The sequence below is a fragment of the Tauraco erythrolophus genome, chromosome 18 (assembly GCF_009769465.1).
Source record: "Tauraco erythrolophus isolate bTauEry1 chromosome 18, bTauEry1.pri, whole genome shotgun sequence".
Taxonomy (NCBI): Eukaryota; Metazoa; Chordata; class Aves; order Musophagiformes; family Musophagidae; genus Tauraco; species Tauraco erythrolophus.
The window spans coordinates 13,911,911-13,933,904 of NC_141482.1; the positions used below are offsets into that span (position 1 = coordinate 13,911,911).

The 21,994-nt window shown below is 39.4% G+C and overlaps 1 protein-coding gene across 2 annotated transcripts in view; it reads right to left on the reverse strand.

Annotated features, from left to right (window-relative positions):
* Positions 1–21,994, reverse strand: part of TAF4 (TATA-box binding protein associated factor 4) — a 41,443-nt gene that overhangs the window by 11,083 nt on the left and 8,366 nt on the right. For both annotated transcript variants that reach the window (XM_086622922.1, XM_086622921.1), the window contains exons 3-8: positions 7,155–7,321; positions 6,503–6,622; positions 4,638–4,757; positions 3,727–3,849; positions 2,608–2,697; positions 1,263–1,514 (exon numbers count right to left, since the gene is read on the reverse strand). In XM_086622922.1, coding sequence (XP_086479048.1) covers positions 1,263–1,514; positions 2,608–2,697; positions 3,727–3,849; positions 4,638–4,757; positions 6,503–6,622; positions 7,155–7,321 — 872 coding nt within the window. The remainder of the gene's footprint in view (positions 1–1,262; positions 1,515–2,607; positions 2,698–3,726; positions 3,850–4,637; positions 4,758–6,502; positions 6,623–7,154; positions 7,322–21,994) is intronic.

A 21,994-nucleotide genomic window follows, 5' to 3' on the forward strand; every position in this document is an offset into this window, starting at 1 on the left:
AAACTTTCTGTAGATAAATTATATTTTACAGGAAAATGAATATTCCACTTTCTGTGATACAAAAAAGAAACCAGTAACCTATTTCTATTAAAAAAAAAAAAAAAACAAACACGCAACAAGCATCTATAATCACAAAGGTCCAGTTAAAGTTTTCTACATGTGGTTTCTACATTAGAGGCAAACTGAATCTACCTGAGCAAACTCTAGAACTAAAACCAACAGAGGCATGACAAAGATAATCCAGCTGTTTCTCCATACGCTGTTTTCATTCAGAACCAGCACAAGCTACAGCTGGGTAGCTTTGCACTACTGGATTGTGAGGCCAGGCTGAGCCTCAGAGCGCTCAGAAAAGCAGGGTTACACGGCAACGCCACAATTGGAGCCGTTTATGCAAACTCATCTTCTGGCCTCAACTAGTTTTCAGAAACTGACTTTCAGTAAATCTACCAAATCTGTTTATTTTGCAAGCTCCATTTCCATAACTCAGCAAGTCTTTTTTTTGCTACTATTTTATATATTTAAGTTAAAGGCCAAACTATTTTCTTGTAAATCCAGCACTAATTAGTCAATGTTCAGTTTTTATTCCTTCCCTAGGTGCCTAACCTCTTTCTATGACACCTAGGTTATAAAGGCAGTAAGACCAAGATAATCACTAGTTTTTCTCTTCAGTAAGTGAAAAATACCTGTGGATTGACAAGAGAGATCTCTCCTTTTCATTTTATACAAAAATTTCTGGACAGAGCAGCTCAGGTGAATGCCAAATGTGATACAGAGAACGCTGAAGTATTAAGCAGCAAAAAACCCTAGTAATTTAATAATGTATATTCATCAATATGCATCCTAGAAAAAGCTTCCACTCAGACACTGCTTTGCTATAAGAGGAGGAAAAATAGGGTGCTGCACATTACAACACTCTTATTTCGTTTATGTGGAGGCCTGAGAAAGTTACTATTTCTCTTCTCTTGGGGTAATCTGTTGTTGGACTTATGAAATGGGAAACGAAAGATCCTCCAGAACACTGCTCACTCGTGGATATGCAGTGCCTGAGACAATTTGCCAATATTTCATGCTAAAATAGGAAACAATATGATACGTTTAACAAGAATGGACTTTACATTATACATTTTTTTTCCTTAGTAGCTAGTTTCTCTAAAGAGGCCAAAGATCTCCGATTGAGCTCAACAATCAATTTAAGAAGAAAAGTCACTGTATTACCAAAAAAATCAAGTGCAATAACAGATGATGTGCTTGAGCTTACGCACCAGTGGTGTAGACTGCCCTTGTTTACTAACACCAACTTGTGTAGGCTGAGTTAGGCTGATCACAGGCTGTTGGAGGGTACTCGTTACAGTTGCAGTCGCCTTCCCTGCGGTGCGCTGAACGGAGGAGCTCAGAAGCACTGCTGCAGACGGAATCGTCGCTATTGTCGCTTGCGTGGTTGGCTGCTGCTGTTGACTTTGTTGAATGAAAGCTGCAGAGTCTGGTGTTAACTGTCTCAAGGCAGGTAAACTCCTCTGAAAACAGGAAAGGAAAGAATTTGCTTGAGTGTTTCAATCCTAGATCACACAAGAAAACATTAATTGTAAACAACAATGTATTTCATTTCAGTCCATTGTATCCGTCTGCGTGCACCTGAGAAAACATGATAGAAAACCTGAAAAATACTGTGCTACTTCACATTTAAAGCTAGACAGAGTGACAGTACCTTTAGTTATGGAAACTTGGATATCTTGGGCATCTAGGTTATGCATTTAACAACCCAAGCCCATGCTGCTTTCCTCGACTGTGTTCCTACATACGTACCAAGCTACAACATGTGATGGCTCATACTGGAACATCAGTGAAGATTTCCGAACAGCTCAACAGAGACCACAGTGTTTTACCAGATTCCTACACTAGCTGTTTTCTTATGATAACAATTTTTCCCCATATGAACAGCTCAAGGTTGAGCAAGCATTTAAGAACTGGGAAATGTCAACACGCACCTACAAATATTGCCCTTAATCATGCACTAGTCAAGCAGAGTTAAATACTACACAGTGCTGTTGCACTTTCTCTGATTTTCAGATGGTAAATGTTTTGGAATAAACATTATTTTGAGATGTGTCTAATTACTGTAAAATTTACGACAAATGGGATTTATTATCGAGAGCTGATAAATTTCCTGTTTAGCCATACAGACAGGTATGCAACACGGGCAAAAGAATTTGCCCAAAAGGTAGAGTTCTCTGTATCACTGAATCCCTTGCCTTCTTTCCAAGAGTAAAAAGAGGACAATAAATCAATTCATAGGTTTGGTGCTATGGAAAGAAACTGCTCATAAGTAACAGAAAGAAAACTTTACAGTATTCTCAAAAGAGCTACAATGTGACACAATGGTAGAAATAATTACATTACTGACTGTGCCAACGAATCATACTAACAAACTCTTGGAACCGAGAAGTAAAAATATTTTTTAAGGGAGCAAAAGTCTAACCAGGTGCCATTCAAGACATCCTTTTACACCATTTTGGCATTCCATCTATACTGGTAAAAGCTGTGCTTGTGTTGATTGCTGCTGATACATAGAAGCACAGGAATATGTAAGGACTAGTGAACACAAGTTACCTTCAGGAAAGGCACAAGGTAAGGTTGAGGTGAAGAATTAAGTTCTCTGTACAGCCTACTGGTAAAGTCTTCTGCTTCAATTTTTCCATCCTTCAAAACAAAAAATCCAAATGAACAAACTTGTAGATACTAACTTTTACAGATATTCGACACCAAAGAAAAATTAAGACTTTAACAATTTATTGAAAATAAGTGGTTTTATCATTCCTCACTATTTTTAGTTATCAATAGCTTCATGGCGGTAACTAATTCTACTACAAATTTCAACTAGTAAAACCTACAGTCCCATATTTCCTTTTCTTCTTCCTGTCTTTTAGTCAATTTTAAGAAACATCTTCAGTTGTTCTTGCTGTTAAAGGAATGTCCTGCCTACAGATCAAAGAGCCAGGTGGCACCTACAGGAATACTTCATGTGACCTGCAATCAGCCATCTATCAATTGCTCGGAACAGCCAGCCAGCCCCATCTCTCGTGTTCTCTTTTCCAAAGGTACTGTAGTTCCTCCCTTCAAATAACTGAAGTTGTCCCCATCATATGTTTAAAAGGCAGATGTTTCTCACAAAACTAAATGGATATCCCTCATGGGAAGATACACTTCAAATTTTGGTCTTGTGACAACCTCTGGTTATCACGTAGTAACATCTGAAACATGCAGCTCCACCTTAACTTGAAGGTTGCTAAAAACTAGGCTAAGCAATACTCATTCTATGAATGTAAAGTATGTCAAGCTTTTACATTAGCTTCAGCTAATAGTACTTACTTGTTTGTCTAAAAACTTGTGATCTCCTATACTCAGCTATTGCACGAGCTGAAGTGTCTTCCCTTAGTACATAATTCACCTTTTCATTCACTGTTTTACCAATTTAAAATGTAGAATCTAAAGAGTCACCACTTATATTACTTGCACTTCAATTTAACTCATGTTCTCATGTACGAATGAGCAGAAATTTACAAGCTTAAAGAAAAATTTATGCATGTATTTCAATTTAGACAGCAAAGTTTCGATTTTACTTATCTCAGATTTTATAATCTCCCTCCTCTCCAAAAAAAAAGTCACTCTGTTTTGAGTCTAAATTTGTCCAGATACTGTTTCTTACAATTTTTAATGAACTTTTCTTACCAGCAGGTTCTGTACCAATTCTTTCACATTAGCTGCAGTCTCTGAGGACTGTTTTCCAGATGATGCCAGTTTTATTAATGTGGACAGAAAATTTTTGCATTTCTTCACATTTTCCATAGTTTCCTGTTACAGAAGGAGGAGGGGTAGAAGGGAAACAGTCAGAGAAGGGAAGATAAACTCATTTTAATACATGATCTGACAGTATACTCAGAAATAAGTCCTTCACTAGTTCATCACTGCAGAATATTATTTATAGATTCGTGTCCCTCATCGCTTCAGACATAATCAGACTGAAATTATTATTTTGCTTCATATATACATATGTATTGTACATTTTTGTTATGAAAATTTAATAAATCATGACTCTTAAAGTAGGTAGGAAACACTAAGTATTTTAAGAATGGCACGTTGTGTATGGGAAAATACGCTTTAGCAGGACAACAAATAGCAAAGCTCCTCCTTCCCAGTGCACAGCATAGTGCAAGGATTCTCTCTGTTTTACAGTCCTGGAAACATGCATCTTCAATTAGTCAGTGCCAACTTCTTATCCCTTCTCATACTGATTCTAGTCTTCAGGGCTGAACAATTCACTTTTCTCTAAGATACAGCTACTATGTTTTTAAAAAAAAAAAACAAACAAACAAAACACAGAAGAGGAGTGCTTTAAAATTGTTACAGAAATCAAAATTAATACTTCGACAGTTGTCAAAATTCAAGTGACCTGTGTTGACACTTCGTAAATTATATGGTTCTACTAAAAGTTTACCTTTTCAAGACCAATAGTTTACAGAACTCCCACATCTTTACTGCTCTCCACTCTGATCTGTGTTTGTGTGTATGTGTATTTATACTTGCACACATGTATACGCAAATGAACAAAAAAAAGATTCTAAATGCATTCAGTGTCTTACTGTGGCAGCAGTGGAGGTTGCCGTTGTTCCTTGCACTGTTCTCTGAGGAGTTCCAGTTTGTACAGCTGTTGCTGTCCCCAACGTAGTTGTTTGTGCAGTACCACCCAGAACAATCTGAGGCTGCAGAGAATCCAAACATAAGGTTATTTTCCTTGGAACATATCAAAACCTGTCTTCCTGAACCATCAAACAGAAACTGAGCCACAGGACAGTAGGAAACCTTTCACAGCTACTATAAAAAGAATTTACTCATCTGCCATCTGTTGCAGTGGAAAGAAAGAGCCACCAGATGGCAGAAAACACTGCACATTCAAAACAGAAATCTTGAAAGTTGATTAACAATTGCACGGGTTTTGGTTACTGAATAAAATGGCAAAATTATACCCTAAACATACCCTCGTACACTGTGGTTTCAAAACAACTAAAACGAGCACAAAATTTCTGTGAAAGCAATAACTTTTTTTGCCTGTTCCCTTAAGTGTCACTTTCAAAGAGAGGAATTACCAAAAAGGCACAGTGAACACAAAAGCTCAGGTCTTATCCAGGTCTTTTTGGTGAACGATGGGACAAAACATTTTTCTAGTTTTGTGGACAAGTTGTTAATTCAAAGCAGGAATATCACCTTTAAAGAATCAACGTTGTAAACAAGAACTTTCCACGTACACAGTTCATTCATGGACTTCTAACACAGTCTAATTACTAATGACAACCCAATCTGACAGACAGTCATTCTTAGCAAGCTCAAGCTAGCTCTCAGAATTTAAACAAATCATTTGTAAACTTGCTCTTTATATAAAGATGCACAAGCAAAGAGGCTCCCGTGCTGCCAAAGCTAGCTTTCATTGGTATTTCAGGAGACTGAAAAGGAGACAAGGATTTAATTTGTGTCATTTTTTCAAATCAGGGATAAATGAAGTCCATGGTATGCTCATTACAGCAAAAAATATGCAGATGGGATGATTTTTTTTTTTGTCCAGTATAACAGCAGTGCAAATTAAGGAGACTCAGTTAAGTAAATTAACTCTTAGATCTGGAAAGATCACTGGCATAGGCAAAGGCTCTCTGAGGGGAAAAAGGTTAACTGGATGCATAGCAAAACCTGCATGTTTTAAATTAAAACTCTCTAATCCTGTCTACTCAAAGGATGAAGAAAGCACAATGAGCAGATTAGGCGACAGCAATCATATTGTATCACTGTTGCCTGGAAGTCATGTGGAGAATTTCACACTTTGGCACTGTGTTTTAAACTCACACCACCACCCCTCAGAAAAAAAAAAAAAACACCAACCCACGTACAGAAAACCTACCATTAATACGGCCAGGGTATTAGAAGAGAGCTCACATATTAGGACACAACTATTTATCCTTGAGTTACTACACAGACCAAAGCAGAGACCCACGCAAGAGGGAAAAGGCTTGTGGAAGAGGCAGCTACCAGTACAAACTTTTTGATAACTGTAAATTTTTTTGCAGAATTTGGAAGACTACAGATCCATGACACGAATAACATCATAGCTCCAAATCCAAAGGGAATTGGTGTCACTTTCTTGAGGCAGAAAGCATAAAGGTATTTTATTTTAGTCAGTTCTGTGATTATACAAATGAATACCAGGATAGCTTTAAATATATATGCATCTAGGTATAATATGAAATAATAATAATACACATACAAAAATTATACATATACATCCAAAATACAAAGTAAATTGAGATCTGCAAATGTTTTAGAAAGGATAATCCAGCAGATATTTCTTCCACGCACGTAGCAATTACATTTCCTGTATTTCTGGCAGTCTCAAGCAGGTTTTCAGCCCATCTTAACCACTGACGGATCTCACGTATACATTACTTTCCTACAAACTCACTTGCACAACAGGAGGACGCTGTAGCGTTGTTGTGGGTTGCACTGTTGTTTGAGCCTGAGACACTTGCTTGATAATAGTCGTTGGTGTCACCTGTCGTGCAATAATTGGCGTTCCTGGAGCCTGCGGAAGAGGGGAAAAAGCCAAACACATCAGTTCCTATGTTTAAATGTAATCTACCTTATCTAGTATTTTGCCTCTGGATAGTTGCCATTATTACAGACACAAACACACACATCTGGACACAACTATAAAACTGTGAGAAAGATTTTTAGTCTTGAACTTCATGTGACTGTGATGATCTGAGTGTAAGCACACCCATATCCACTTTTTACGTTTAGTTTTATGAAGAATAATTATTCTTTGGGGAAGAGAATTCCACACATTAACCATATATGGTCCTGAATAGTCGTCTTTATATCAAACAGCTTTAAACTTAACGCCATTCAGCTAGGTAAAAGTACTTTTCAGGAGTAACAGCCGAACTGCAATAGAATTAGGAACAAAATGCAATGCCTGTGCGATGTGGAAAGCCTGTATAGCACCAGTTTGACGAATGCTTTCTTCAAATCCGTAACAACACACCTTACTTTCTGATGTATTCTCCACAGGAACAAATCTTGCCATTTCTAACACTACAAGTTAGTGAACTCACCTGCACTGTCGATATCTGCACTGGAGGAGCACTGGTAGGCGTAGCAGGACGAGGAGTCATCGTATTTTGAGGCTGAGACTGGGCATGTGCCTGTGCTTGCATCTGCGCCAAGGCTTGTTGGGGGATCATCAGCAGCTGCCCGTTCTCACTACGCACCAGGACCATGCCTGTTAAAAGAGAAATCGGTCAAGAAACACACAACCTTTTCAAATAAAAAAGAACTTATTTTTTCAGGTTTTTTATCCAAGTTGGATACATATGGAATTAACGTACTGTTGAAGGACTACACAGCTAAGAAAAGCAGTTTAGAATAAAAGCAAAATACTCAGCTGCATGATCAGATTTTGTATAGAATAGCTTAGTTACAGAAACATTCTTTATCAAAACGCTCAGAATGGTGTGCATCTGAACACACAAGTCATATTCACTCCACCCAAAAAATTACATTTTTAACAGAGAGGTTAAAATTGGTGATCATGTAAAAATCCTACCTGCGCTTTACTAAGAAATTCGTTTCATGAAACACTGCAAATAAAAAAATCTTGCTATTAGGCAAGATTCCTGTTAGTTTTTCTTTAAGAGGGAAAAAAAAATATAATCAAACATAGGCTTCACCATCAAGAGGAACAAAATTGTCTAAGTTCTAAATTAATTTCCCATAACAAATTCAGTAATGCAAGTGGCTATAAAATCATAATCTTTCTCATGTGCATCTGCAACAGACTGCACTGTGCCATGTTACACCCCAAAAGGAAAATAAAATGGAGAGGGAAATGAGGCAGTTGTTCCCTGCTCAGTCACTCAGATCAATACACTTAACCCCACTGGGTAGCTATAGGGGACCACATTTTAACAGGCAGATTTTCAGACAACAGTCACTCTTTCTTGAAGGCACAAACGGGGTCTGGACAACATGAACTGCATCAGCACACCTCAGGCAGTCCACGAGAGACTCAGGACCTCATCAGCTCTGCAAAAGCCACCTAAGGAAACAAACTGGACACTCAAAACATGTTACCCTTTCTGAGCAACAAACTACAGGAGGAAACTTCACCATGAAAATCAAGAAATCAGAAAGTTTTTCTTAAACATTGCACAGTGAATAAGAAGCCTATACACGCTCCCCAACAGTATCTGGAGATCTGGTCTATGCCATCTCAGAGTATGACTACTTCAAAAGAATCAAGATTTTATTTGCTTTTCCATTCAGATGAAGTGCTGAAATGTTTACAGACAACACCTTAAACAGTTTTCTTGGACTGTTCGAAAACCAGTGTTAAACTGCAAAAATCCATATACTGATTTCTACAAAAATTAGTCCAAAAGAAAAGCAGATTATATTAGTTCTTTTGTCTCTAATTTTTTCCTCACATTCTCTACATTAACTTTCTTTTAATGTAGCAGAGTCACATAGAGACGTAAACTATTTTACATCAAAAAGGTGACTTTCCATTGCGACTTATTTAGAAGCGTTAAGGTGGGACCACAATGTGCTATAGACAAGAATTATATCTAGAAACAAATATTCTCAAACTGTTTTTCTGTAGGAAAGGAGGAAGGGGAGAAGCCTATTTATAATCTTGCAGACTGTAGAACTAAATACTCTTAGTTTAGCTGTCAAGTAAAAAAAAACCCAAACATTTTCCAAGCCATCCCAAAAAGAAAGGTCTTTTCTCCTGTAACTTATGTAGGGAGGAGACATCTTCATTAGAACAGAAAAGCCAGACACCATCACCACAGCTTGCAAGAAATTCGAAAACCTCAGTAGTAAATATAGAGCTTGATCCTGTCAGCTGCTTATTAGAACCATCACTTCTTTCTCACCATCAGCCTCATACTACAGGGAGGGGGTTACTGACAAAAAAAAAAGAGAAATTCAATATTTTAAAGACTAGAGAGTGACCTGCTACTACATCAAGCTCATTCCTGCACAAACAGAACTTGGCATCCTCTTTCAATGTGCAAACATAAAATCTTGGGAAATGAACTCACATTGCCCATTTTTGTCAGCCCTCATAATAATCAACTGAAAAAGCTGAGCACTGAATCAGTAGAAATGTTCAATATCATTATAACTGGAAACAGCGGTACGGTGGAAGTCTGATTAGAGAAGCTATTTTCAAGTCAATGTCAAATATTAAGGCTTCTTGATTATCATTTAGTTTCCAGCAATTGAAAAGGCCCAATGCAGCTACATATGCCTGTGCTTTCAGAAGCCCTTAAACGTCACAGAATTATACTGACAACCCACAAGAAACTTTTTTCCTTAAAATTCACCATTTGTGGGGTTCCTTAGGATATTCCAGGGCTAACGTACCACCCAAATTCTTTAAAAAGAGTTAGGTACTTTTTCCTTCCACAAGCAACATAAGAGATACTAACTCTAGTTTTGGGGTCAGGGAGGAGGAAGGTGTTTGTTTTAGAAACTTCTCCCTCAGTGCAAAGTAACTCAAGTTATTTGGAAGTGCCAGTGCAGAGCAGCTCACCTGCGTACGAGAACCATTATGCATCAGGCACTGGCACACAGCTCTCTGCTGCCTGTTCCTGTCTCCAGCTCAATACACACACCGGGCTCACGAGCGGGTCTGCACTACCTGTTAGTGTCCTGCAACAGCACCACCACTCCTCTGGACACCAGGAGTGTCGAATCATAGAATCATCTGGTTGGAAGAGACCTTCAAGATCATCGAGTCCAACCATTCACCCTGCACTGTCAGGGTCCCTAAATCACGTTCCTCAACACCAAATCCACACGGTTTTTAAACACCTCCAGGGAGGGGACTCCACCACCTCCCCGGGCAGCCTGTTCCAATACTTCACAACCCTCTCTGTAAAGAAATTTTTCCTGATATCTAACCTAAATTTCCCCTGGCGTAACTTGAGGCCATTCCCTCTCATCCTGTCATTCCTAACATGGGAGAAGAGACCAACCCCCATCTCCCTACAACTTCCTTTCAGGTAATTGTAGAGAGCGATAAGGTCCCCCCCTGAGCCTCCTCTTCTCCAGACTGACCAGTCCCAGTTCCCTCAGCCACTCCTCATAGGACAAGTTCTCTAAACCCTTCACTAGTTTTGTTGCTCTTCTCTGAACTCACTCCAGCACCTCAATGTCCTCCTTGAAGTGAGGGGCCCAAAACTGGACACAGTACTCCAGGTGTGGCCTCACCAGTGCTGAGTATAGGGGGACAATCACTTCCCTGCTCCTGCTGGCCACACTTTCTGATACATGCCAGGACTCCGTTGACTTTCTTGGCTGCTTGGGCACACTGCTGGCTCGTGTTCAATCAAAACTCATTGTTTTGTCCCCCAAAACATGAATGAGAAAAGAGAGAAGGGAAGGGAGATAACCACAAAATGAAAGTTGGCTACCCTTGAGAGCAAGTACAATGTCTGAACAATGAAATATTCTCCCTAAGCTACACACAAAATTAGAACATGCCTACACATCAACATGGCACGACTGCTGAAACAGGCAGCTGAAAAGCACATTAACGTGAGCTTTAGCAAACATATCAAGAAAGTTCAATTTTTGGCAGCAGCCAGACAAAACAATCAGCTGTAATTCAAACCCGGACTCTAAGCACTATCCTGTTAGATTTCTAACTACGGGAAGTCTGCACCTTCCCTCAAGTATTGAAGTCATAATAAGTAATCCATACAAAGCTACATTCCTATCTGCCCCTATTTAAATAGTTCTTTTATACGGCACTCACATTTGATATGCAGCTATTTTCCATTTATACATGTTTCTAACATGTCTTTAAGTTAAGGTCTACAGATACATTGCTGTGCACGCTTAATGGGCTATATGCAAACAGAAAAACAATTACAAACATCAGACTAGTCTTGCATAAACTTTGATCATGGTATGATGATATAAGAGAATTTAGCTGCTTGAAATTATATCTTGTTAGCGTATGGGCGATTTAAAAAAGGTGTAAAAATTGAGATCGTGATAAATTCTGTTATTGACATTTCTGTGCAGAAATTCAGCAGTAATACAGTGTGCAGGCAAGTAATTTTTGACTGAACGCTTAACACCTCTCCAGCCTTGTTAAGAATTCTTGAAAAATGGGAGATGGAACTGCACTCTCAACTTCTCTCTCCCCCAGCCCAACTACAGACTCTTTTCCAACCCAATTAGCTAAAAAAGAAACTCACTAACCCACCCAAAACTATACCCAAGCTGGCATTAAGTGGATTTTCAGTGAAGTTCAGAAAGCTCATTGGAGCTCACTTGATTAAGAATTAAAAAGAAAGTCCCATTTATTTCCCACTTCAAAACAAAGTCCATGTAGGACTATAACAGCCTTTCTCTCCATACGTACATTAACCATCTCGCAGTTGATTCATTCATTGCAATGGCAAAAAGGAGGGGCTGACAGCCACGTATGTAGAAAAAAAAGAACACACATTTCTTTCTCTTATGTTCCAAAACATGTATTTTAAATATTTAAACACAGATAAGTATCATAACCTCAAACTCAAATGCATAAGGGTGCGAATGCTGTGTGAACCGGATCAGAAATGACTACCAGGTACTAGAAGACAGCTAAAATTGTACCCAGGTATCTCACTTCTCTAAATTCAGTAACATATTTAAAGTAAGGATGAAAAATATCTTTCTGTTTCAAGTCTAACATCCATGTTTTTGTCCCACAAATGGATGAATTGCTATTTGAGACCAAACAGCTAATAAAGATCGTTGGAAATGTTCAATTAGAAAAAGGTGACAATAAAACTTTACCATTCTTTTTCCTAGAAAGTCTGATCACGTGTACTCTAAAATCATATTCACTATTAAAAATGCAAACATTCAAGCATTCTTTCCAAGTCTCTCATTAAAAACTAATTAAAATTAAAATTAATTACCATTTCTGTTAGAAGTTAGAGGCTTAAGAGAATCCTGAAAGAGGCTCATATTTTAGTTTGAATTAAACAATTAATCACAGCTCCAAATGAAGGATTAACAAAACTGAGTTGGATTGCTCCTTATGTCGAAAAGACTTGTGCTCCTGACTAGTACAATGGTCATCTCATGTGTTCCTGCTGTGGAGACCTTCCCAGATCTCTCCTGGTTTTGAGAGCGTTTGGATGGAAAAGTTCATTGCTGTATGGTGTGGCTGCGTGATTCTACATTGTGTCATCTTTGCCTCTTGCTATTCGTATTGCCATTTGCTAATGGCATTTCCATTCACAAAGTGCTGTGCTTTAGGGGTTCTTTTTGATTTTTAGTTTTGGGGTTTTTTTTAATTAATAAAACTTGTAAAATCATGCACTGGAATAAAAAGTGAAGAGCTGTGGCCATATGATGTCAGAAAAAACACAAACAAGGCTTTTTTCTAATGCTATCCTCTTCCTTCTTTGAAACATGGCTTGGCTTAGCAAAGACTAAAGAAAAAAAACATCAGAATAATAAATGAAGAAGAATAAAAAAATATTTGTAGCCTTTGCAGACCACTCTAGTTATCTGCACAACTCCTGAGACATACAGCTTTCTTTCTAGAGAACCCCTACGTCCAAAAAAACCCAAACCAAAAGTTTTCTGTTTTGTTACTAGTTTTCACTGGTAAACTAAGATTAATAATATTTACAGTAGCTGGACTTCCCAATGACAGAGTTAAAACTTTCCGCAGATATAACAGGCATCTTCAGATCACTGTTCTGAGGAAATACAGCAAATTGTCATCTCCAACAGCCATACCTAGCAGGTAGCCACTCAAACAGTAACATATCCAGACACCACCCTCTCTTAGAACACGTTCTCCATTCCTCAGGGACTCCATTCATGCAGTGGGTGACACACCGAAAAGACTTCATCTACAGTTAGCAAGCACCTAACACAAGGACCATAAAAAAGTATGCTCGTGCTTGTCACTAGGCATAGCAGTATGCAAGGACAAAACTCTTGTATATCTGTGAAATACAAAACCTAGAAAGCATCCTATCAGATCACAAGGGATAACATCTCTTTCTGGTGCAGACACTGAACAGAAGAACAGATTCAAGCTTATGGATTTCGCTTATTACTCACGACGTACAGAATCACAGAATGGTTTGGGTTGGAAGGGACTCAAAGATCATCTAGTTCCAACCCCCCTGCCATGGGCAGGGACACCCTCCACTACACCAGGTTGCCCAAAGCCTCATCCAACCTGGCCTTGAACACTTTCAGGGATGGGGCAGACACAGCTTCTCTGGGCAACCTGGTTCAGTGCCTCACCATCCTCTGAGTGAAAAATTTCTTCCTTATATCTAATCTAATGTAACTCATGGTCTAATCCAGATCAATTCAGAACCAATACTAAGGAACCAGACTTCTAATAAGTTCCTTTTTTTTAAGTAGCTGAGACATGACAGCAGAATTAATGTATGTACAATCTTGAAACTGCATGGAGAATACCCCTTTCCAGCCTCCTAAGGAAATTCTCCCCTCAAAGTAAAAAAATTAACTGAACTTTATTCCCAGAGAAAAAACAGTCAGGGTCAGGGAGAACTGTCAGGCAGGAAAGAATTACCTTCAATACACACACATGTTGATGTTCAGAAAGAATGTCCAAGCCTGAAAGAATGACTAGAAGTTTGATGCTTCTGGTGTAGGAAATCAAAGTCCTTACGAGTCCTTACCCTCTAGAAAAGAGGGTTATTGATCATAAAGTCCACCGACATTTGACAAATCTTCAAATCCTAACTAGATTTGCCAGGAAAGTTCACTAAGAGGTTATCTTAACGTCCAAGAAGTTTGTGCCTTAAGCTCTCAAGCACATACTCATTTGTGGCAAGATGCTGCAAACATCTGACATGACAAAAAAAGTCTGACAGTAATCACAAGCAGGCTGTGCCATATTAGCAGAAGAAAGCTTTATGATAGTACCCCTTCCGTACTGTCAGAAGAGACTCTGTTGCAACAAAAAAGAAAGCAAGTGTCTGTAAGATTATGCAAGTTGGTATCAGCCACACCACAAAAACCATTTAAAGCAAAGAGGATGAGTCAATGCTCTGTAGATGACTGGATCAGGCTACACAGACACCTTGGAATGACAAAACCTTTATAAAAGGACAAAGTTTGGAAGATTTTTCCAGTACAAAAAAGCTAGAAGAATACCATATACAAACTACAGAAGGAACTTTCAACAGACACGATCTACATGTGACAAGGTCCCTTATCGCAGAAAAGGAACGACAACCTGGTACCGACACCAACACTCACGATAACTGACCCGCCTGGAAAAGTTCTTACTCTACAGGACTGAAAGGCCAGGGAAAGAGGGAAAACCTGCCATAGTCTACTAGTCCACTGCAGCTCCACGAAAACCTGAGTAATTAAGGGAATCTTCCCTAACATAAGAAAACTTTTAGCAGATTTAGAATTATTTACATATGTCAAAGAGAATCTGCAACAACCAGAAGACACATAGCAGCTCGTGAAGGACGATCTATACCCCAACTCAAGAGAAATAGTGATCACAAATCAAGACCAATAGCAGAGAACTTGAAATGGAAACGCAGCTGTGGATTAGACATTACTGAAGACACATCATTTTGTACCTGATGAGAGATGTGCACCACCACATTAGATGCACTATCTCAGTTTAGGTGCTTAGAACCTCAGGTGATCTGTGCTGCACAACAAATCCGGACAATACTTTTACTAGAACTTTCTTGCCAAAGCCTTTGATACCATCAGCAACCCAGACTCTTGAGTTTCATGAACAAACGTGGTTGGTTTGTGAGTTTTATAAAGGTGTCTGAGCTCCACAGGGATAACCACAACGCTTACGGAGAAGCCTACGGAGTGCAGGCATCGGCTCCTGCAAACAGCTAGCTGAAAATGAACCCTTGACCACCTGTGACTTCACCTGCTCCAGAAGTGCTTGCACTGCACGGGCACAGATGAGGTCAGCCTGTATAAACAAGGGTTAGGAGTAGACACGTTCACTGCCCGCCGAGTTGCAGGTCTCTAGGCCATGAAGCTGCCAGGCGGTGACAGAGCTGTCCAGCACACTGCAGCAACCTGAGACACTGCACCAGATTCCCTCACATCTTGTTTCAGAGTGATGGGCACCCTAAAGCAACAAATGCCGAGGTTTTGCCCACGACTGTGCTGAGAGCACACTGTGCCGAACACATCTTAAAGGTGCCTGTTAAACGTTCAGCACTTATTATGCTTCAGGTGATCTACAACATGATCGTCAGGTGTTGCTCCAAACCACTTGGAGTGTCTCCTGACAGGCACTCAACATTACACCACAGTGAAGACTGGCACGGCACAGAGTTTTGGACCAGAGCTTACTACAGAGCTACAAAAGCACATCACTCCTTTCATTTTCCAATTCACGTCATTCTGGAATAAAGTCAAATTTTACCCAGATACAATGCCTAAAAATTTTGGTACAGCATTAGTTTACTACAGCACTCCACTTTATTTGCCTATCATCACTCTCCCCACATGCCCAATCTGCACACGCTGACCACAGATCATAACTAACGGTTACAGTCTGTGAAATACTAATTCTTGAATAGCGGATTTACGATTATTGCCAACATAGATGAAAGAGACATTCTCAAAAATCATCAAGATTCCTGACTGCAGTGCACAGAAAATTTGTTTTGTACAGACCAAGTACACAAGATCTTCTTGCAGCCTTCTGGTACTTAAAGGGGGCCTACAAGAAAGCTGAAGAGGGGCTTTTGACAAGGGTATGTAGTGATAGGACAAGGGGCAATGGCTTTAAACTGAAAGAGGGGAGATTTAGATGAGATCTAAGGAAGAAATTTTTCACTCAGAGGGTGGCGAGGCACTGGAACTGGTTGCCCAGAGAAGTTGTGGCTGCCCCATCCCTGGAAGTGTTCAAGGCCAGGCTGGATGAGGCTTTGGGCAACCTGGTGTAGTGAAGGGTGTCCCTGCCCATGGCAGGGGGGTTGGAACTAGATGATCTTTAAGGTCCTTTCCAACCCAAACCATTCTTTGATTCTAAGTTCACATTATGAAAAATTGCTTTTGTTTTTTCTTACTGAAGAGTCAGAAGAGACTCAACTTCATAGTAAAAGCTTTTGCTTACTCTTACTATGCAATAACTCAGTTTCAAACCACAGAACTCAACTGTACTGTCTAAAATGTGAAGAAGTGAATAATTTGTAAAACACTGATTCACAAGTCTTAGTTAAAGGAATAATGTCACACTGGAGTACCAAAAACTCACTGTGTTTAACAGTGATCCCATATGGAAAAAAAATCTTACCTGCTCAGTTGAAAAGGTGTTTAACAAGTGTTCTTGGAAATATGTCATTTTATATAGCAACAATTGACAAATGCTTCAACAACAATATGATTTTAAACTATTTTGACTTTTCTGGAAAGCTATATTCCTTGAAAGCATGTTAACATTCCTTTCTAGTTAAGCATACAAAGCCAAAACACCAGAGTGCTCTGTCAAACTGCAGCCCAATCATCACACAAATCTGTCTTTAGTCTGATGCAGAAAGAACTAAGAAAAACATTATCAAGAGCTAAACCAATTACTTTAATTATTGATCTCAAAGTGATTCAGATTTAGCTCTGCCATTAATTTCAATATACTATATCAAACAACAATGCAATTATACCTAAATCGGATTTGTTTTTGAGAAAGGAAGACACAAAATAAAGCATCACTAATTCTTTTGATCTGTTGCTCTAAATAGGAGATTTCAAAACTCAACTAGTCTTCATTTCTGGCAAGCACTTTGTCTGTACCAAGGCATATTAACTTTAGTGCTGTTCAAGCACCTGATGAAATGGCAATGGGCAAACTACTTTGCATTTACCACAGTGGGCACACAAATACTTCACGAGGAGTAATGCATTAAATTCACATTATCTTCCTTCAAAAAGCAACACCCTAAAACAACTAAGTCCATGAAAACTCACAAAAAATACGTTTCTTTAATTTGTTCCCACTGTGAATGCCCTACTCTAGGTATACACCCTTTGTAATTTTAGCAGTGACAAAACCCTTTGCTGATGCCACCTCTTCACCCAGAGCTGTGGAGACCTGGCATTAGACAATTCCACCACCTGACAGCTACCCAGGGCAGCCTCAGTGGAAACGTTCCCTCCAAACCCTCCTCTGCAGAAAGAGCCTGTGATTTTACAACTCTCACTGCCGATACAGAAGTTATTCTTCGTAAAGAATACACCAAACACTCTGCCTGTGAATTCAAATACAAACTAGCAACACGGACATGATATTACATGTCATTTGGCTGATAGTAACGCTTATTAAATAGCACTGCTTTTTCAGTTAGTCTGAATACAGAAATAAAAGTATTTTCACACCTGTAAGCTTGAATTCAGAAAGCTTTTAAACAAAATCAAGTGTAGTTTTGATTTTTACTAACCATCAAATGCACAGTCCTGAGTAATGACTAAGCTTAATGACTGGGTATGACTAACACTTATAAATAATTAGTGCCTTCTCTCCCCCTCCCCCATGGAGGAGAGGGAAGGAAAGAAAACCAAATGATACATTGGAAAAAAAGGAAGCATAAGAGGAAATAAGAGGTTGAAGTTCATGGCATGAACACTTGCCTCTTCTACTAGTCCACCCTTAATACTACCGTGACTGCACGTATGTTTATTGAAAACTAACTGCTCTTCATGCTTGTCTGTGAACTTCTGCTCAGCCTTCCTACTCCAGACCTCTTCTTCCAGCCTCCTCCACTGATCCCTCAGCAGGCACTCACTCTTCTGGTCACCTCCAGTGACTCTTTTGTCACAGGTGCTGCAATTCCTCAGTGCTACTCCTCGGACTCAGTACTTCTGACTCATCTGTGCACAACTGGTCCCACTCGCCACACCACCACTTATGCTGAACGCACCTGATGTTACTGCGTTCTGAGAGGCACTAAATCTAACCCTCCCTTACAGAAATATTTGAAGCTATGAAGACAGCTTACTACAGCCTTGCTGCCCCCTCAAACCATGCAAGGCAGACTAGAGCATGGCACCACACCTCAGTGCTTAGTTTTTGTTTATACTCTGATACCTAAAGCACACATTTTTTAACTGAACCTATACTGGCTGTCTGTACAGTCTATCCACCATGTGCTTTATTCTGTACAAAAGAACTGTGATGACTTTTAACAGTTCAACTGCTCTCAGAAGCATATCTTAATCAAGTTATAATGATGAGTTAGACCATTTTTACTGGACAGACTTACTCCATTCAATACGAATCTTAGAACAGCCATGCTAGCCATGTAGAATAATACTACACACAAGTTTTATGTTACTAGTTGCCTACATACTAGTTACAATGTGTTAATGCAAAAAATATTTAATAATGCATTTTAAGAAAAAAAAGGATCAAAATTAAAAGATGCATGGTGTTCATAATTTATGGTTCTAATTTACAAAAAAGTTCTACACCGACAAGTTGCTCCATTTTATCAATACACTTTTCCAAATCCCACAAAAAGAGCTTGGCAACTGAGTTGAACCTTGCACTAAATCCTGTACAAATACACAGTAAAAGAACTGTCCTTGGGTAAAAGGATTTATAACCTATTTATGCACTTTGCTGAGAATCAGCTTTTTATGTTCAAAGTGTAACTTTCTGATCACTGGTAATACAAGTACAGAAACTCATCTTTTAAAAAATGTTATTCCTAGCCCAACAACAGTTAGAGCCAAAGATTACCTACATTTGTACAATGCCTTAGGACAGCTCTGCCGAGGTGCTGAACTCTGCCTGTGCAGATCTCATTGCAGGAACAGGACGCAGCAGTATCAATCCCTTATGATTATCAACTCTTTCTTGATTATTGATAATCTATGCCTTTATACAGTGATGATAATCAAGGTTTTGTTCTCACCAAAAAATATTCTATATTTAAAAAATGCCTTAAAGGCATAAATAAGACCTCAAGGATGATTATTTCAGTTTACATTAAATATTAAGCTAAAGATGCCTGAAGAAAATTAGTCCAAGACAGAAGGCTTTGTGATAAAAACTTTGCTCTCAGTTCCTTCAAACACCCGTACCTCCAGAGATGACCAGCATTTCTGGAAGGTAATTACCACAGAACAGAACTGGGGTAAAAATTTCCAGATTAAGCTGAGGTAAAACTGTCCTAAAAGGTTTAAAAAAAAAAAAAAAAATCATTTGGTTTATTCACGTGTCCATGTTCCAAATAAAAAGAAAACCTCATGTAATCTGAAATATGAGTGATCACACAGTCCTTACACCTGTTTAATTACAGCCTAGTCTGTGCAGCTTTTGTGCTTCTCTCAACAGTTGAGCTGGAAATCAGACCGTTTTGCCACAATAATTTGGCAGTACAGTCTCCAGTGTGTACACCACCACATCGTTGTAAGAGACGCATATTGTATAAGCTATTTTTCTTCTCTTGTGAGGAAGCCGTATGCAAGAGGGCTGATACCACAAAAACTCTATCCAGACAAAGTTTCACAACTTTCAGGAAACCTGTATCAGTGTCAATACACTACAGCTTCTTGCATTTAGGCAAGACCTGAATTAGTTGAAAAACAAATTCAATCAACGCATTAACCAACACAAGAATCCCAACACAAGAAGGACACAGAGCTGCTGGAGCGGGTCCAGAAGAGGCCACGAAGATGATCCAAGGGCTGGAGCACCTCTGTATGGAGACAGGCTGAGAGAGTTGGGGCTGTTCAGCCTGGAGAAGAGAAGGCTCCGGGGTGATCTTATTGCAGCCTTCCAGTACCTAAAGGGGCTACAGGAAAGCTGGAGAGGGACTTTTTATAAGGGTGTGTAGTGACAGGGCAAGGGGCAATGGATTTAAACTGAAAGAGGGCAGATTTAGATTGGATACGAGGAAGAAATTCTTCACTGAGGGTGGTGAGGCACTGGGACAGGTTGCCCAGAGAAGCTGTGTCTGCCCCATCCCTGGAAGTGTTCACGGTCAGGTTGGATGAGGCTTTGGGCAACCTGGTGTAGTGGAGGGTGGCCCTGCCCATGGCAGGGGGATTGGAACTAGATGATCTTTGAGTTCCTTCCAACCCAAACCATTCTGTGACTCTATGATTCAGAATTTACAACAAGACTAAACCAAAGCCTAAGTATCTCCACAGCCACTGCTTCTGCAGAACAACTGTGTGCAAGCTGTCAAAGGGGCAGAGACACACTGAGGCTGCAGCCCCAGAAGTGCACAAGGGAAACTTCAGCTACGTTCACAGATCACACAGCTGTTTGTGCACAGGAAAAGAAAAAGCCCCTTGTAACTTGTGAGCACCACATACTCTCTCCAGAGTATGGCCTTCCTTCACATACAGCTTTACAGTTGATAATACAACTGAAGTAACTGTCTACCAAATAGGACTAAAAATTCCTTTCTGCCTTTGTTTTCAGTTGTAAGAAAAATAACTTTCAAAATTATTTTTTTCATGCCACTATCTCTTCAGATCTTCTTTCACAAGAGATAATATGCCTAAAAAATAGTTAAACTTGCTAACACTTACTGTCTTCCAACTGGCAAAAGTCTTCTTTTTAACATCAAGCAACGGCATCAAATTCAAAGAGCACATTCAGACAGACAAATGGAGTTATAAACATTCATAAAGTTTCAACACAGAGAACAATCCTGTCCAGAGTAGTTATTTTCAGGTAAAATACTGATTTAATGTATTTCTGACAAAAACTGCATATAGTAAAAAAAAAAACACAACGTTTAACATGCTGTGTTCTTAAGTGCCTTCTATGTCTAGTTCCTACCAAGCAGACTCCCAGTACTTGATTACACGGTTTTTACGGGAACAGAAAGCAAGCTTTCCATGAGCCAATCTCTTCTCTTTGCTAAAACCCACTCAGGCTAATATCACTATTTTCAGCTGCGTTGCTGAACTACTTCATACATTTTTTTAGCACTCTATTTACATATCATTTCCCAAAACAGAGAAGACAACCAACAGTAAGAGTTTTCACACACCAAAACATTTCATTTGAAGAGAGTTTGTGGTACCTACTAATTTGTGTCTTATCAGTGCCCAAAACTGTTGCATTTTCATCTCGGATTGCTAACTCTACTGCAGCATCCTGTGCTAGTAAGTGATTCAAGTCCTGGGCAGCATCCAAATTTGTGGTCCTCAAACCAAGACGCTGCATTTTAGAAGTAACCCACATAGGTTTCCAGAGATGGAAAACTCATTTAGCTCACTGAACACAGAAACATCATGTAAGTTCTAGAGGAGCAGAGTGCAAAATGGCTCAAAAGAAATAAATCATTCAATTCTGGTCACTGACCAACCACCTCAATCATAAGCCTAGTGATATCCAAAAAAAGCCGAGAAAGACGACAATGTGAAGTGTAGATAGGAATATGAAACAAATCCATACATACTCTTCCAAAGGCTGTTGGGAACAACGGCAATTTCCATAACAGAACTGAACAATATGTAGCCAAAGTTAACAGCTTTCATAGCTTAACAGAATCACAATTATATTCCAATTAAATCCCACCACTTAAAGAGACATCCTTATCAGATGTACAAAGCGAGGCACTGGTTTGCCTCATGATGCTGCTTTTAACAAAATAAAAAAATGCTATCGCACTGCTCTCTCGAGTCGTAAGTTCTTCGGGGTACGAAGCCAAGCATGCAGGATTCCTCAACTATGAAAGTCGCAATAAGAACAAACACAACTTCCAGCCTGGCGACATATGGCTGATCTGATGTAGCAGATTTCAAATAAAGCAGAATGTTCCTTTTGCTGATACACGCATGATTTGAACACAAAATCCACCCCTCACCCAGAGGAGCTCTGCAGAAGAGATCCACAGTTATCTTTCAGAAGGAGCGATACCACTTCATGCGCCAAGCA